The 17,070-nt window shown below is 37.3% G+C and overlaps 1 protein-coding gene across 1 annotated transcript in view; it reads right to left on the bottom strand.

The window, feature by feature from the left end:
- LOC131680906 (uncharacterized) overlaps window positions 1-17,070 on the bottom strand; it is a 159,892-nt gene that overhangs the window by 66,673 nt on the left and 76,149 nt on the right. The window contains exon 3 of the mRNA XM_058961623.1: window positions 2,431-3,268. Within this exon, the coding sequence (XP_058817606.1) occupies window positions 2,431-2,500 (70 nt within the window). The 5' untranslated portion in view covers window positions 2,501-3,268. The remainder of the gene's footprint in view (window positions 1-2,430; window positions 3,269-17,070) is intronic.

A 17,070-nucleotide genomic window follows, 5' to 3' on the forward strand; every position in this document is an offset into this window, starting at 1 on the left:
ATTTAAAAGACTTTAATCTAAAAAATATGCTAAAGCGTTATTTTTAAGGCTTCATTGGAAAGCTGAGAAAATTTTCTTTCGATTTATGTACAAATATCCTTTAGTTAAGTGTACTGAATTGCTTTTTACTAGTAAAATAACTCATAATTAGCGTTTTTTGAAGAATTTTGTAATTATTCTAATTACTATTCAACTAAATTTATCCCAACTATTGTTCATTTGATGTCCCTTAACATTCTCTATAACTTGTTGTTTGACACTTTATCCCTATCGCTTTTCATTTCGCTGCAATTTAATAGTTAACACAGCATGATCTCATTACAATTGTAGTGGGATCGAAATCGTTGTTTTTGCATATGAAGCGAGGTGATAAAAATGATTTTGCTTCGAAACTAAAAGAGATAATTGAATGGAGTCAAAGAAGGAATTGTAGAACTTGCTGAGATGCATTATTTCGATGATAATAATGGTGATGTTATTATTGACTTTTTTAAGCAAATTAGCGAAAATGATAAAAATAACATTAACTTTAGACTAATTTACTTCAAAAAGAATACTAAATACACCTAACTGAAAGGTATTAATACACTTTTTTCTGCAAAATTTTTCTGACCTTCGAATAAAAATAAGAAAAGGTACAATAAGCGCCATACTTTTTCAATTAGAGCTAGTATTAGTGAAAATGAGATAAAAATATCAAAGTTCAATAACCCAAACACATGAAAACAAGAAAAGATAAGTGTATCATGTCAAAAAACAAATTATGCAGCTTTTCAAGACAAACAATCTCTATTATTAACATGGTGATGTTAACGATTAAGATTTTCGCGAAATGAACGAAAAATCGATCGAAATTGTTAAATTTTAAGTAAATTACTGTGAAAAGGGTACTAAACCTCATTAGCTGAAACATGTGAGGACATCATTCAATGGGAATTATTTTCACCTTTTCAATGGATCTATAAGATTTGAAATACAAAGTATATTTTTTGAGTTAGAGCTATTTTAGGACAACTAAGTTTTTAACACAAAAAGTTCAATAACTTAGTAACGGGTGAGATTTGATGGTATGTGTAGAACGATTTTTTTCTCCAAATAAGACAGTCAATCATCCCTCGAGAGGTTCTTAACCATGAACCAAACACCCTGTATGATTGTGAGATCGAAGGCGTAAGTATGAGACCGGTTTTGTACTAAATCGTGAAAACTGTGACGGTATGTATAATGCGAGTTACAGGATTTTTGCAAGCTGTTTGAAAAAACAATCAATCAATTATTTGGGATGAACGCCTCCAGTGTTTCAGAAAAAGGGTAACGTAACGTAGCGACTGTTTCATAAAAGAAAGTTAAAAAATCATTTCCCTAATTTTGATCAATAAACTGATACTCAAACAAACTTTTAGGAAAACAAGTTTTTGAAATTGCAATTCTTCAGAAGATTATAATGCAATAATTTGCACTATTTGGATAAGCACATAATATCATTCAGTTTTTGCTTATAGTTAAACGCAATTTGAAACATATGGTATGGGAATATTAAAATAATACGTTCACGATGTAAAACGACATTTCTGCAATTTGTAGTCTTGTTATTAGATTCTGAGAAATAAATTTGGTCAACAGAGTACATATCAATAGTATGCACAAATTTCGAAATAAAATATTTAAATTATTGCAAATGAAAAAAAAACTGTATTTACTAGAAAGTTTGATAGATAGGTTCCCATTTTTTGGGAAACGACTGGTACATATAACGGTGCAATTCCATCAATCAACGTTTTACCATAGAAACACTGAAAGGAAAGTTGTACGGAAAGATAAAAACATAAACAAAGACCACCCCAACGAGTTTTGTTATGCTAATCTATTAAGCAAACCGGTTCAATCGGCAGCTAGCAAAAATAAAATAAGCATCGAAAAAGTGCTCCAACAAGATTTTCATATGAACAGAAAACAAACACAAACACGCAAATGAATTTCATTAGCGAGATCGTGAAATTGCTAACCACTTTCATGGCTCCGCGCGAAGGTCACATACCTTACCAGTTGAAACGCAAAAAAATAACTTTCGGGACTGGAAACTAACAAAAAAACGTCACGAACTAAAAGTTGATTCAAAAGCAAAATTGAAAATAAACAACATCTGTATGGACGTGCTGTCTGACGGCATCCTACTCAAAATACAAACTTTGGGCATGCAGTCCAAACAAGACAGGTCAAGCTTACGATCCTTTAATTCGGATACGTTAGCCTACAACTAAGCAAAATGTAATCATTTCAATACTTTTTGTTACGCAACAGCTCAGGTGTACCATTTTCAAAAATTTAGCATTAGTTCAAATATTGACATTTTTGGTAATCATATCTCACACAACTTCACTATCACTAGATTCCTAAAAATAACATTTTCGAATTGACTACCAAACTCACCTGAGAAGTCTGTCGAATCAGCATCTACATCAAGCGAACAACTACCAATGGAATCTACACTCCTATCCATATTCCTCTGGAGGACTCCGGATAGAAGCCAGCACTACTGCGACCTACACCTCTCCACTCTCTGGCTATTCTCTGTATTTTTTCACTTAATAATTTGTCTGTTGATGTCACGATTGTCAGAAATCACTCAGCGTAGATCGTGCGTCAAAACACACACCAAAATTTACAAGTTTTGTACCATCTGCAACCAACCGAGAAAAACTACTATTCTCTGTACCAAATTTAAAAAAGCGAATCACGATCAGCGTACTAGCTGCAATTCAGTTATCCAACTACTGGAACACTTTAATTAATTTTTGCACTCTTATTCCGATCACTAAAAACACAGTGATGTTCAGTTGAAGCACGGCGAACAAAATCAGTAATGAATTTGAAAATCCGCCAACTTTGTTCTTCCGACTTGTACTTTAGTGATTCTGCCCATCCACCCCACAACTTCAAAGCAGCAGTTCCACTCGATTGCAGCACAGTGACTGCAGTACGATTCCCTCGGGGTTGTTCCGTTTTCGGATGCACTCAAATCCGAATTGCGGACCGGTCCTGCTTCAACGACAACGGTTCTACTGCTGCCGGCGTTGCTGCTACTGCTGCTGACTGTAAGTCACACTGTAGCTATAATTGAAGCTTCTCGGATCCATTGGCAACGGTCGCGACGCGTCTCTCTCTGATGAGTGCCGGTGACTGAACTAATGTAGCAAACTTACTAGACCCGCGGCTGCTGCTACTGCTGCCGCGATGCACGGTTTCGTGTCATGAGTGAAGGCGCTCTCTGGAAAAAAAGTAAAAGAAATAAAAACATACATAAATGAAACATCTAATGATCTTCTCGTGGCCACACTGCTGGCAGCGGTCTCAGCTCAGCAGTGCAACGATGTTTAAAACTATACGCTGACGGTGCCGGTGAGATAGGGAGATTTTTTTTCGGAAGAACCAGTATCGAGATCACCTAGCAGTATCATGTGTAATGGTTAATGTTAATGTTAATTAGCCATTATAACTACAATAAATATTATCATAGCTGAATTGCTTGACGCGCGTGCTTCGTCTGCGAACCACTTCTTTCTCACACATAATGCAGAAACTATATAGGGGATCCGCATATTTTGCATTTAAATGGTAATTGAGCTCAATGAGCGTTACTAAATGGTGTAACTGTAGTAAGCATGTAATCACTTGACCATAAACCATATATTGTCCCTGAAATTCGCTCACACTAGTTCACAAATTTTGAGGTGATTACATGAAGTTAGGAAAAAAGGTGTTTTCTAAGTCAATTTTGGGTCGCTGAACACGAAAATCACATCCATTTTTTTTTTCAAAGAATCGTTTTTGAGTTTTTTTTTTTAAATTGTCTTTGAGTACTTTTTGCAGTGATTGATCAATATCTCAGGAACAAATCTTCCGATTAACACAATCAACTCACCATTCGAAAGGTATTGATGTACCCATTCGAAAAATGTATAACATGTTTGGATTACATATCAACAATTAAGGGTTAATAGCAACCATAATTCCGAAAGGAAATGAAGACACTTGCTGTTGATAGAGACTACCTCTGCAGCTCCTGTGTTAGTAGGAGTGGTAAAAGAAAGAAGGTATGGGGGTTATTTTGACGGTCACTTTCGGTGAGGTGACACAAATCTCACGTGACTAAGGTGATCGGAAATTTTCAAGTCATCTCACTTAAAGTGAGAGATGTCACCAAGGTGACAAATTTTGTCACATTAGGTGACTAAGGGAATATGGAAAGTGACTAATGGGGGTGACTTTTGGAATAAGAAAAAACGATGCAACTGAGATGAGGCTAAATCTGTTGGAAATTTGTAATGGTGTATGAGTTTCTATAATTTTATTAACCATTGAAATTAATTTAACCAGTTTTTTGTGACTCTGGTATATGAAATATTTTTGAGATTAGAGCGACTAAAGGATCTATCTGCTGCACAGCGATTTTTTGAATAATATTTGCATCAGAGGGAATGTGTTAAAGGTTTGGAGTTATCGTTCTCCGCTATATTATTCTGAGCTACGATAACGACCATAAAAGCACTGATGAAATAAAAGATGACAAAAACATAGCTGTTGGTTTTTTAGAAGTAATAATTGTCAAACAAAAAGTCATTTTTATTAGGCACGACTTGTGTGACAAATTTGTTTTTGGATAACATTTTGGGATGTGGAGGATGGTACAAACAAGGGGAAATAAGGAAAGTGACAGTTTCAGGATACGCTTGAAACAGTTCGTTACAATTAAATGATATAAGAGAGAGATAAGCTTTGTTTGCACTTCTGTTCGACTGTAGATAGTATTTTTCAGTGTGTTACTGTTTGTTACTGTTTGTGTGTTCGCGGCTACTCTCATCCCCCGGGGATAGTCGTTGCGATTCCGGAAGAGGCCTGCTTAATTCCCATCGCTTGGTATTGACGTTCTGGGGTGAGAATGGAAAGCCTCTTTTTAGTCTTCGGGTATCGGGCACATAATTTGTTGTAAGAAGGTTTTCGGATCTGGTTTAAGGTTCAAGTTCGTACCTAAAGTTCTGGATTTATCCGCTTACTTCTATTAATGAGTGGTTGTTTTCACGCGGTGTTATGTAGTGATAGAAGTAGATTGACGTTTCGTATTCTGCTGCGGCGCGCGATTGTCTTTTATGTTTAGAGTGTTAAGCTAAGATTGCCCGACACACGGCCTATGTAGCCCGCGACGACGGCCTGTTGTCTCTTTCAAGGTCCAGAACTAGGACTGATTAGGGCGAGCCAGGCAAGTTCTAAGTTGCTCCTTATATAGTTCACCGGCAACTTAAGTCTATGCTAGCCAGTCTGTGAAATTATTGTGTTATATAACCATGCATGAAATATATTTTTCATATTCTACCATTGATTCAGAAGTTCAAAAATTGAAGCATACCCACCATAAGTATTTTGGAAATTGTGTTCCTATTGAAAATAATGAAAAAATAATAACTACTAACAAATTGAAAACATTATTATGACGGACATAATATATCCAGAATTGGTGTAACTACTCTATATGGTCATTGCCGCATTTTTCAGAAGTATCATGAACATAAATTGTTGCGGGGGTCCTATGGAATTTTAGTCGAACCCTTTTGGAGAAAGTGTTTTTATGAAGATCTTCGACCGATTAAGTAAATAGATACTTTATTTCAAACATTCTATGTTGACTCACTGAATATTTTACGCTTATAATTTAAACATTGAGTTTGGGAGGGACTATTGAAACGATTTGAACAGTTGTTAACATTTAGTTAATATATGGTGGGCTCTGCTCACCTATTGGGATTGCATTTTACTACCATTGCGATCAATTACAGTGACCCAGTACGATAATTGAGGAAATTACGTTTCCCGTTAAATCTGGTGCTTCTAGGTTTTCGAATCATCTTTTCGCATAATTGGGTGCAGCGAACTCTAGTGTGTGTTTGCTGAAAACAATTTCATGCACTCACTATATTTTTTGGCAAATAGGATTTTCTGGCAGGAAAATTTTTAGAATGGTGGATAAATTGGTTTCTGAGATTTCGTGGTGGCCGCTTTTCAACGCATGCACGCATTTTCAGAATACCTTTATTAAAAAATTGTCATCGTGATAAGAAGACGTAGGACTATACTACTTAATGTAAAATAGTTATTTTCTTAGTACATTTATAGTAATAACAAATCAAATATATTTCTTACGTATGGTTTAATCACAACCAATCAACATCGAATATTACATATTGAACCAAACCTTCTTGGTTATCAGGTCATTTCATTTGTAGTAGGTGATCGAATCCGATTAAACTTATTTAAGAAGATCTGAAGAAAGAAGACAGAAAACTGTGACCGAACTAATATCTGGTACTAAATCTTTATAGCATAAGATTAGCTTGTAAAAACTTTTCGATTGTGTTTGGTAAAAAAACTCGGCCCAGTAAAGAAAAATCAAATCAGAATGTGTAATTCCGATTGAGCTTCAAAGCCCGGACCAGTAAAGAAAAATCAAATCAGAAAGTGTAATTCCGATTGAGCTTCATTGCATTGTAAATGTTATAATAAGGGGTAGATTAGTGCAAATGTATAATCGTGGGTGAATGGAGAACAGTGAGTCTAATGATGTAAGGTATGAATGCTCAATGGAACTATTCAAGTCAGTCTAGGATCGCATACATTTGGAGCAACATCAGATGTTGCTTCAAGATGTTCTCAACCCCGATTTGGCAGCTTTCACGCCGCCACCCACGTTACGGCTTGGTAAAGCTAGACTAGTGTCGAAAGGGGTCAATTAAGGCTGTCTGACGTATTCTTGATGGTCACATCATTAGGGAATATGTATGAATTGACATATAATGTATCTTTTGCTTCAGGTAGTTGATAGTTACGCCACCAGTGTTCCAAAGAAAATTGCGGATTCAATGACAGAGATATCGATTCTATGAAACGATCGACTGACGTTGTCAAAATAGCAGAAGAGATGAGCAGTGGTAAGCTGCAACTTAGTATGTAAGTTTTAAAAGAGGAAGTGAGACACTACCCCTGTAAGTAGCACTAATATACATTATTATTCCAGCTCAAACAGTTCAGGGACTGTACAGGATGGCGCTAGGCCTGTGACCTTCGACTGGCATGGTCCATTCTCATTGGTTATAATGTCTTCGCGGCTGGTTGGTAGACGTGTGCTTCTACTTACAAATGGATATATCTTTTCCCTTGGATGGAGGGATATGAAGATCCTGTTGGTTATCGACTTTGACCTTGGGTACGGGTTAGTTCGGGAAAGGAGTACAGGAGTGGCGCCTAAAAATAGTCAATTATTCAGGACTTTTTTATGATCATTTAGCTCGACCAAGTACAACGGCTCTTAGAAATGGTATGCAACCCTTTCCTTTATGGGCAGAGATTCTTTTTGTGAAACCCTAAAAGAACTTTTCCCGTCTGGCTACTCAGCATAATGATGATAGAAAAAATGAGGATCGTAACAAATATGAATATTGTATGCAACAGGGATGATCAAATTCTGTATGCATGTGTGCCTATGTGTGGATGTGCATAGGAGCAATGTATCCCTGAGCAACACGAAAGACCAAACTCTGAGCCACCATAACGTTCATGGGAAGGCGGGTGCACAGTTCTAGATGCACAGAGCACTGCACACACTGACATGTGCAACGGTGAGCCGATAGGTGTACATTTAATGTACATAGGTTGCAAAAATAGGTTATTGAGAGTTGAGACAGCCCGATTGCACACTGATAAATAACAATAACATTAGTGCAAATGTATAGAAAATATTGTGCAATGCTTATGGTTACTTAGGTTCCTTGCTATGTTCTGTGCTTGCCATAGAGATAGAAAGTACATGTAATTGCTTAGTGGGAACGCAAATATCTGTACTGTAAGTATATCTCTGTTGACATATATCAGTGGCAACAATTTTTTCGTTTTGCATAGTTTACTTAAGGTGAAGCGATGCCAAAATCACAACAAAGGTTCGGTTATGTTCGGGTATGTTCGGCTTACGTTACACCATCTGTGTGCAGCTAGAGCGTGCTATACCGGTAGTAGATGGGATACACACAAGTGTATCGTTCAGTAACCAACTGGCTGATTTTTTACCGCGTGTTTAATTTGTTTTGAAAAACAAAAAGGTACGAATTTCCTAAACGAATTAAAATTCCGCGAAGAGAATCTATTCATCTGCTTATGCTAACATGCGTACATACAGCGATAAAATCTCTAAGCAATCTGAACTAAGACATTCAAGTTTCAAACGATTTTGTCTTGCGAGCCAATGCAATGTTTTGATTTTGACGATGAAATAAAAATAAGCCGTTTCGACAACAGCCATTTTTTGTGACTCTGCTCAGGATGTCCTTAACTGCACATTTCGGTGTACCTAATACAACAAAACAAACAATAGTGAGTATTTCACATTGAATCCACTTACGTCTCTTCTTAATTTTCTTTTTGTTTCCTTGGTTCGAAGCGGATCAATCGACTATTTATGGAAGCGGTAAAACACTAGCAGTGTTAGTCCTTATTCGCGAATACTTTGTCCCTCAACTGTGCTGTTTCACCTTCATCTTAAACCAGAATTCGATTGTCCCTGTTCTAGTCAATAGTGGTGATTGTCAGGATATAGATCAAGCAAATACTCATTTTTTCCTTTTTTCCTATTATCATTATTCTGACTAACTGAACGGGTGAAGACATTTCAAAGTTTCACAAAAAGAATCTCTGCCCATAAAGAATTTAAGTAATATTTACTCTCGATTCCCCATAAAGTTTTCTCGAACCGAATGTCCATCTGGTTCGGCTCGAACAGATCACACCGACACCGACCCGAAAAGGCTACTCAGCATTTCTAGAAGCCGCTGTACTTGGTCGAGCTAAATAACCTTTCCTGATTTAGCTTCATACCAAAGGTCAAAAGAGTCGACAACTAGCAGGATCCACATGTCCCCCACCCAAGTGAATTGATCTATTCACTTGCACACATCTACCAAAACCAGCCAAGAAAACTTCCGAACCAATGAGAATAGACTATGCCAATCGAACGCCACAGGTCCAGCGCTATCCCGAACCGTTCCTGAAATTATACATGTATTAGTGCTACTTACAGATTTCAGTAGTAGTAAGTGTCTCAGTCCCTCTTGTAAAACTCGCTTACTGCTCCTCATCTCTTCCGGCATTTCTTCGAAACCTCAATTTTCTTCGGAACTCGTACATGAGACTCTCAAGGAGCTTTACTGGCGCAAAAAAGATATTATATTTTACTTTATTCCCCACATTCCCTAATCTTATAATCAACAAAGGCTGTCTGCCAATTCTAATGCAGAAGCTCTAATGATGTGACCATCAAGAATACGTCAGACAACGAAGTGAAAACTGCCAAATAGGAGTTGAGAACAGCTTGAAGCAACATCTGATGTTCCTCCAAATGTATGGAATCCAAAACTGACTTGGATATCTCCATTGAGCCTAGCTTGCATAGCTTACATAACTAGTCTTACTTTTCTCTTTTCACCCACGAAAATACCTTAGCAGCCATCATTTAATAAAAAATGTTTGCAGGTACACATGCAAAATGTATTGAGACTTTTCGGTGTTTGCTGGAATGGAACAATAAAATAAAATTCAAATCGTTTATAAAAATTCCTCTGAAGATGAAAAGTTTGAACGAAAAGTTTTTGCGAAAAATGCATTTTCCCCTTAAATTGTTGTTCTGAACCACTGTCCATTGTATAAGGATTATGGTTGATGGACCTACTGCAATAGGTAGTAGTACCACAACATTATCAGCATATATTATGATTTAGGAACACCTTATCTAATAAAAATCATTGAAAAGTTTAACGATGCGCCAACGTATAAATTGCTAAAATAACGACCCCAGAATGTTGATCTAAATTTAAATGTATGATCAAATTCAAAACCAATTGCTTTAAATTAGCAATCGCTCACAATCATAGATTACGACCTAGATTAGAGTGGTTCTTTATTCACAATTGATAAAAATAGGACATTATTATACGGTTCTAGCTAAACTTCTTTTGGTCTCACCAAAAAAAATCTGTCTGTCGTTCGCCATAACAGACCAGACGGTGTTTTCCCGGCGAAATAACAGATCCCCAATCAATACATTTCTCAAGCAGCAAAACTGCCCAAATAAAAAAAATATTATACACAAAGTTTAACCCATATAGTCCAACGATTTCACATATTGTTTGGATGATACCCTGAACAGGTCGTTAGGTTCTTAAATCACACAATGTTTTTAGGGCGTGCACCCATTCAATGGCATCCCGTGTTCAATCACTCTACCAAATAGAATTTGGGCTGGATGAGATCAAACTATCGTCGAAGAAATCATCCGGGATGTCAGGCTAACGACCACATTAGTAACATCAAAGCAAAAAAGTACTGATTAGGTGTTGAATGATATCTTTTAATGTGTAGTTATTACATATCAACCTAGTGTATATGGAACTGCGAATGAAATAAGATTTATATATACGTAAGAACGCAAAAAAACCTTTTTTCGAATTTCTGTGTCCAATGAAACAGTAACTACGAAACCTGGCATCCGAAAAGAACTTTATGGTAGAGTAGATTAGTCATAACATTATTATTAAGCTTATTCTGAATTACGACGGATCACTTTTCGAACGAATGTGATTTGCATTCTCAATATAACGACACGAGTCGGATTCGATCGAAACGCATTCGTTTGAAAAATCAAACCGTCTTAATACACAATAAGCTTGTTTAACTTTATACTTTTTAACAATTCATGCCGTCTTTTGATAATGCTGCCAGTGCTTTTTACAAATACAAACTTATTAGTGAGCGTTTCCGTATTAGTTTTTTAAATTAACAAAACTACTACAAATAGTTGTAATATGTTATGCAATTGCTTGAAAAAGCAACAAATACGACGAATACCAGACAATCATAATATAAACGGACAACAATTCGATTTAATGTTTTTTTTGCACCGTCGTCATCTCTCATTTTTTTTCTTCACTTTGCCGTCACCTGAAACGACTAACAGAATGCGGTGACACACCGGAATAGCGTGACAAAGAGTCACGTGAGTGACTCGTCTCACCTTAGGTGACTTCGGTGATCGCGCGAGTGAGATAAAGTGTCACCTCACCTAAAGTGACTGTTCGGAATAACCCCCTATGTCTTGGTAGAGAATACGATTTTAGCAATATGCACGAAAGTCGTTCCCGATCAAGTTTTCGAAAATTTGTATCGAGCATTTTGCTACGTTGCCATGTAGAAATATTGTGCGATTTTGGGATAACAATATGATAATTGCCAGTGTTTTGCGATTTCTTCATGAAAAATATGCAAATGGTCCAACATTTTTCCGAAGGCATGTCCTTGTTATAATGACAAAACTAAAGAACATTTAACATCCGTATCTAACGACATTTTGATCATAAAAATCGGTCGAAAATGGCTTATTCGATTGTTCCCAAATTAGGAATTCTGGCCCATGGACTCTAAAGGGGTTTATGTGACATTGCTGTCCCCGATGACATACTGAATAAGGGACGTTCCGTATAAATAGTGCGTCCTTCCGCAACACATTGAAAAAGAGAGTAATTCCAGAATGACCAGAACCAACAAAAGGAACATGCTGAGCTCTTCGAACTGAACTTGATGTGCGACTACAAGTTTCGAGTTTCGAAATTTGGCATTACACTCTCCAGAAAAACGCACAACCCGAAGCACACTTCGCACGTTACTTTAAAATGATCCAAGAATGATCAATTTCGACGATATGTTAGGTGTCAGGCACGAATCAAATCGCCTACCCATATATATTTTTTTTATTTCGATTATAGAGGTTTTAACCTTAAGGTCATTCGCCTCTTCGGGTTAGAAAAATCTCTTATGAAAAATTTCTAACCCTATGTGCGGGGTCGGGACTCGAACCCAGGTGCGCTGCGTACAAGGCAATCGATTTACCAATACGCTACGCCCACCCCCTACCTACCCATATAATATACTGTCGGACCAGAGAGTTATGTCTAACATCTCTTTCTTCCAGATCATGCTAACGTTAGGCGATTTCCTGCATTGAGTATATGCAGATATGTGCTACTTAAGCATTCCATCAATTCTGAGCTTCTCAAATCATTATTTAGCTACCGCAAGTGATAATAGTATTTGAATCATTGCTGATTTTGAGTTGAAACCCATTTTGACCTCAGTGCGGTAGAGCCCTTGTGAAACCATCGGAGAGACATGAATAATTAGGTCGAGTCTGTCTTCCAGGAACGTTGAATGGAAGTTTATGGTCGACCAACCTGGGTAGCTGAATCAGCTGACATCGATCTTCATACGGGGGTGGATGTGCGGGATCAGACTAAGGCAACAAATTCAAAGCATAGCGAATAACACATTTTTGACTACTCTCGATTCTCCTGATTTAAGTGTTGTGATAAAGAGTCCATATTGGAACTATGTTTGCAATACGAAGCAATACAGAGTTTTTAGACAATAAATTTCAATAAATGATTGAGTGTTACAATGAATAGACCCAAGCATTGAAAAAAAAGACAGACGAGTCTTCGGAAAACCTTAGTTTGGTATCAAGGTGCCAAGGTCTTCTATCACAGTAGCTCAGCTGATGGTGTTCGATGCGATTCTGTAATCGAAGGAAATTGGAGATCGCAATCGTTAGAAGGTTGCATTGCCTGTGTTAACTTCCATCCCGTTGATTTGGCATCACGCCGCGACCATGTCGACATCAGACTGAAGTGCGTAGCAATCCAAAGGTGATGCTATTACCCAAAAAACCTCTAAATTATCGGAGTACTTAAGTAGCTTGCAACGGTCGTTGATGAATAACACGAATATCAGTGGGCCTAAATAACTCCCTTGTGGCACACCCGAACATTTGAATGAAAAACATTGACATCAATAACTTAATGTGGGTGAACATGCAGGTTATCAAAGTCACCCCGGAATACGAAAACGAACTTCAACCTGAAATCATTTTTGGAAAAATAGCAGTAAGCGAACAATTCTAGGTAAAACCATCCAATCTTGTTCTCCATACACCAGTACATGGTTTAAAAATATTAAACTTGAAAAAAATGTATTGCGTCTCAAAATATGTAACGATTACTTCAAGTGATCAATGTCACCCCGGTTTACGGTACCAACGTTATAAGTTTCTTCTGGCGGTTGTACAATAGCCTAAGCAGTGGTAACCTTTTCAACACTCCAGAACTTTACTCTGTTAGAAAAGGAAGGGGCAATGGGAAGTTAAAACTTCATATAATCGCACTCTTGATCCTCTCCTCAAAATCATCCAGTGCAGTACTATGCGTCACTCTTTCGAATTTGAACCGCTCGTATGGTCTCTTCTCCCATCCATTCTTCTTATGGGCCGCCGATGGATCAAGAGCCTTTGCCGTTGTATGTATTATATTTATTACGCATAAGAAACATATCGTATGCAATTTGGCATTTAACGCAGTTATGGAAACGTGTCTGATAGGGAGAGTTGAGATGCCAACTTGTCACTAACATTTCACTGAATTTCTCCACATTAATTTGGGATATCTTTTATACTTTTTGTACGCTTGCTTTGTACTGTAAGCTTTGGAAATGATCATTGAAGTGTTGATGAGATGCAGTACTGTTCGGAGTTCAAGTTGCTCGTTTCGGATTCTCGGAGGTTGATCGCGAGCGACTTTCGGGGAGCCCGGGGCTAGTTGGCGGTTGGGGTAGGTTTGCGGAATCCTCTTTTCTCCGTTTCTAACAGACATAACGCGCTATCTCTCGTTGTAAACCTCAAGTAATGTGAAACGCATTATCCAATGTGTTTTTGTTGCAAAACATTTTGTTTAGTAGAAGCTGTGGGCGATATTGTGTTTTGGAGCATACTTTGTAAATTGTCATAATTTTAAACATTTTATGTTATTTAAGGTAGTTTTCAATCTATTCCTTGAATGATTATATTTTTCGATAGTGCGTGAAAAGAGCTTTCAGTATCCGTATAGATATTAACCTATTTAATTGTATTTAATTGTAATGTAATTTTTTAAATCCTCTTTCATAAAATATGCTGCTGGTATAAAATGGCGGTGACGCACACGGGGCAAGGTGGCGGTACTATTTACAGTGCAAAAATAGTCATCAAACATTTTCATTTCCGGAATTCACTCCAAAGTAAGAGAAACTTTTTCTTGTGTCTCTCGTCAATGCAGGGGACAATTATTTCGGACAATCGCCTGAATAGCTTCGAATATTTGTATTTTTACCATTTTTTTGTTAACTATTTTTGTTAACAACCTATTGAGTCAATTTGTAAACAGTTGTTACAGCATTTAATTAGCAAGGAACTGGAAGGTGAACTATATTTTTCAATATTTAGAGCCATAGTACTCAAGGGAGAGCAAGGCGTTGAAGGGAGTAAGTTTAGAAAAGCGTGGAAGGATCATATATGCAAGCTTAGAGCTCACCGGCGACTTAACTTTTTGTCTGCTACCGTAGGAGTCAGGGTCTTTTGGCATTAGAATTGCGAATCACCTGAGTCTACGGCATGTCCGGACAAACGTAAAGTAACTTGTTACTTCATGCTGTCGGAACCGACCTTGATCAATTACGGGAAACTCACGGGCGGTCAACTAAGCTAGCTTAGTCTTGTCACTAAGTTAGTGTCGGATTCTGATGAGACGAAGTCGAAACGTAAATTCCATAATTAATTTAGTTATACTTTTGTGCTCTTCACACGCAAAAATACTTCTAAACAATTTTCTTCTTAATGGAGAGAAAATAGTTTTTACTTAAAGCGAGTAAAGTAAAGCTAAATACTTTTGTCTCATCCCAGGAACCTAGGATCAAAGGAGTAACATTAACCCTCTTAGCCAAGTCACTCCCAACGATTTATCAAATCCCAATCAAATTGAAACGGTCGGTACAGTTGTCCACGTTTCTTCCTTATTCATGGTTTGAAATAGTTCGTTGATTAAATTAATCATTAAATGAATAATTTAATTGCCGTATGTTTTTTAATCATCTACGCTGCACAGTTGGCCTGGCCGCTTAAATGTTTATATGATATGCCATATGTACCACAAACATTAATATTGAGAAGAAAAATTGTAGGCGATCGCCTGCAATTTTCCAGGATCCCTACATGTATTGGCTGTGTATGTGTAGACTAGACTAGAAATTACTCCCCGCTAAGAAGAAATATAGCAGATGTGAGCTGATTCGAAGGAATACAGCAAAAGCTTTGTTCATCGCTGACACTCTACAAGGTCGTATAAATGCCACAGCTATTTTCAATATAAACGTCGCAGCACGGTAACGCTCAATATTATATTTCGACAACACAAATTGTAGTATACATGGAGCCATCACTGGTCTACAAAGAATTTTCAACCAGTTTGCTTCAGCTTTCGATTTCAACATGTCTCGACAAACTCTGCGTCCACTTTATAAATAAATAAATAAATAAACTTGGAAAATAGATGGTGCCAAACACGTTGCGTTGTAACTAATCACTTGTTGCAAACCCTGAATGAGATGTTAGGAACATGACTATCATTTGAGAATCCACGATTCGCAAAAAAATAACAATCCAATTATCATTTTCAAATCCCAAATAATCCTGACCAATAACGTAGTAGCAACCCACTTACGACTTCTTACACTTATGCCTAAATTAAAGAGACAATTTTTTTCTACGAACTTATAAAAATGTCTTTCTTGGAACAAGGAAAAATCAAATAAATCGTAATTCTTTTTTTGTTTCTTTAGATGTGAAACTTGACTGAATGGTGGTAAATGATACATTTTTGTACAGCTTCATGTAGATAACAACACTAATGTGCTACAAGATTTTTTTGGATCTATAAAACCACCTAAGTAACAATTGAAGTTTTATAGCATGCTACAAGGCTATAAAACTACCACAAAACCTCGATTGTTACTAGAGCAGTTACGGTTCTGAACTGATCAACTATATGGTACAGTACATAAACTATACGAAATAGAATTCGCACCAAGTCTACAAATAATTCGGGCAATTCACATTTGTAAATAAATTTTATTCCAAATAAATTTTGAAATCCGTTTCTCTACTACCAGCCATGTTAAAAATTACTTGCAACAAGATTTCAAAACTCTTCTTCCCTTCAAAAATCAAATGGCACACGCACTCGAATGGGGCACAAGAACTAGAATATAAATATAGACTACACTTTGAACTGCCATCAAGCATTATAGTGTTTAGCTGCTACAGGAGAAGAGACGACGATATCTCAGACCATAAACCATCATTACCATCATGGGTTTTAGGGGAGAAAAGGGAATGGCGCGTGCTCACAAAGTTTCAAATCTTTACCAACGGTGCATCCACGAGGCATAGATTTAAGTTAATTTAACTGCCAGGAGGGGAAAAATAAACCCAAAAAACGGTATACCGCCGATAGCATCAGGGCCTAGCGTTTTAGCTCGATGAGTGAATTCGAGGATTTAGATTAAAAATAGAGTGCTCTATTTTGGGACACGTTTAGACGCATTTCAGAATGCTAGGATGCATTCGCCCTGTGGGACACATTCACAGTACCTCCAAGAGAGTAAATAAATTGTTAAAATCTATCGAAAATTCCTTCTCAGATTATGGTTCCTTTCTTCAGTTTCGATGATTATGGAACCGTTGATTATACGGTTAAACCATATTGATTTACGGAAATAATTACCATCGCAGCCTCATTTGTTATGGTCCAGTTACAAAATGCATCCCCAATGCAGACGAGATTATGCGAGAAAATCCGCTCTCGAAGATGACTGCCTTACGCGAGAATTATGTCATGATCACCGTTCGCCGCATTAACTGCATCACGCATTGATGGCCTTTCCGAAATGCCAATTATTTGTTTAACACTGCACATTACCACCATCGATATCGTCATTGTCGTCATTCACAGCTGGCATTGGAAACGAGAAGACGACCGCTGCTTGTTGCTATATGCAACCGCGTGCGAATGGTAAGTAGCGTGTTCCGACTGCACTTTTGAGATCACTCCAGTTTGAACG

This window comes from Topomyia yanbarensis, chromosome 2 (genome assembly GCF_030247195.1).
Source record: "Topomyia yanbarensis strain Yona2022 chromosome 2, ASM3024719v1, whole genome shotgun sequence".
Lineage (NCBI taxonomy): Eukaryota > Metazoa > Arthropoda > Insecta > Diptera > Culicidae > Topomyia > Topomyia yanbarensis.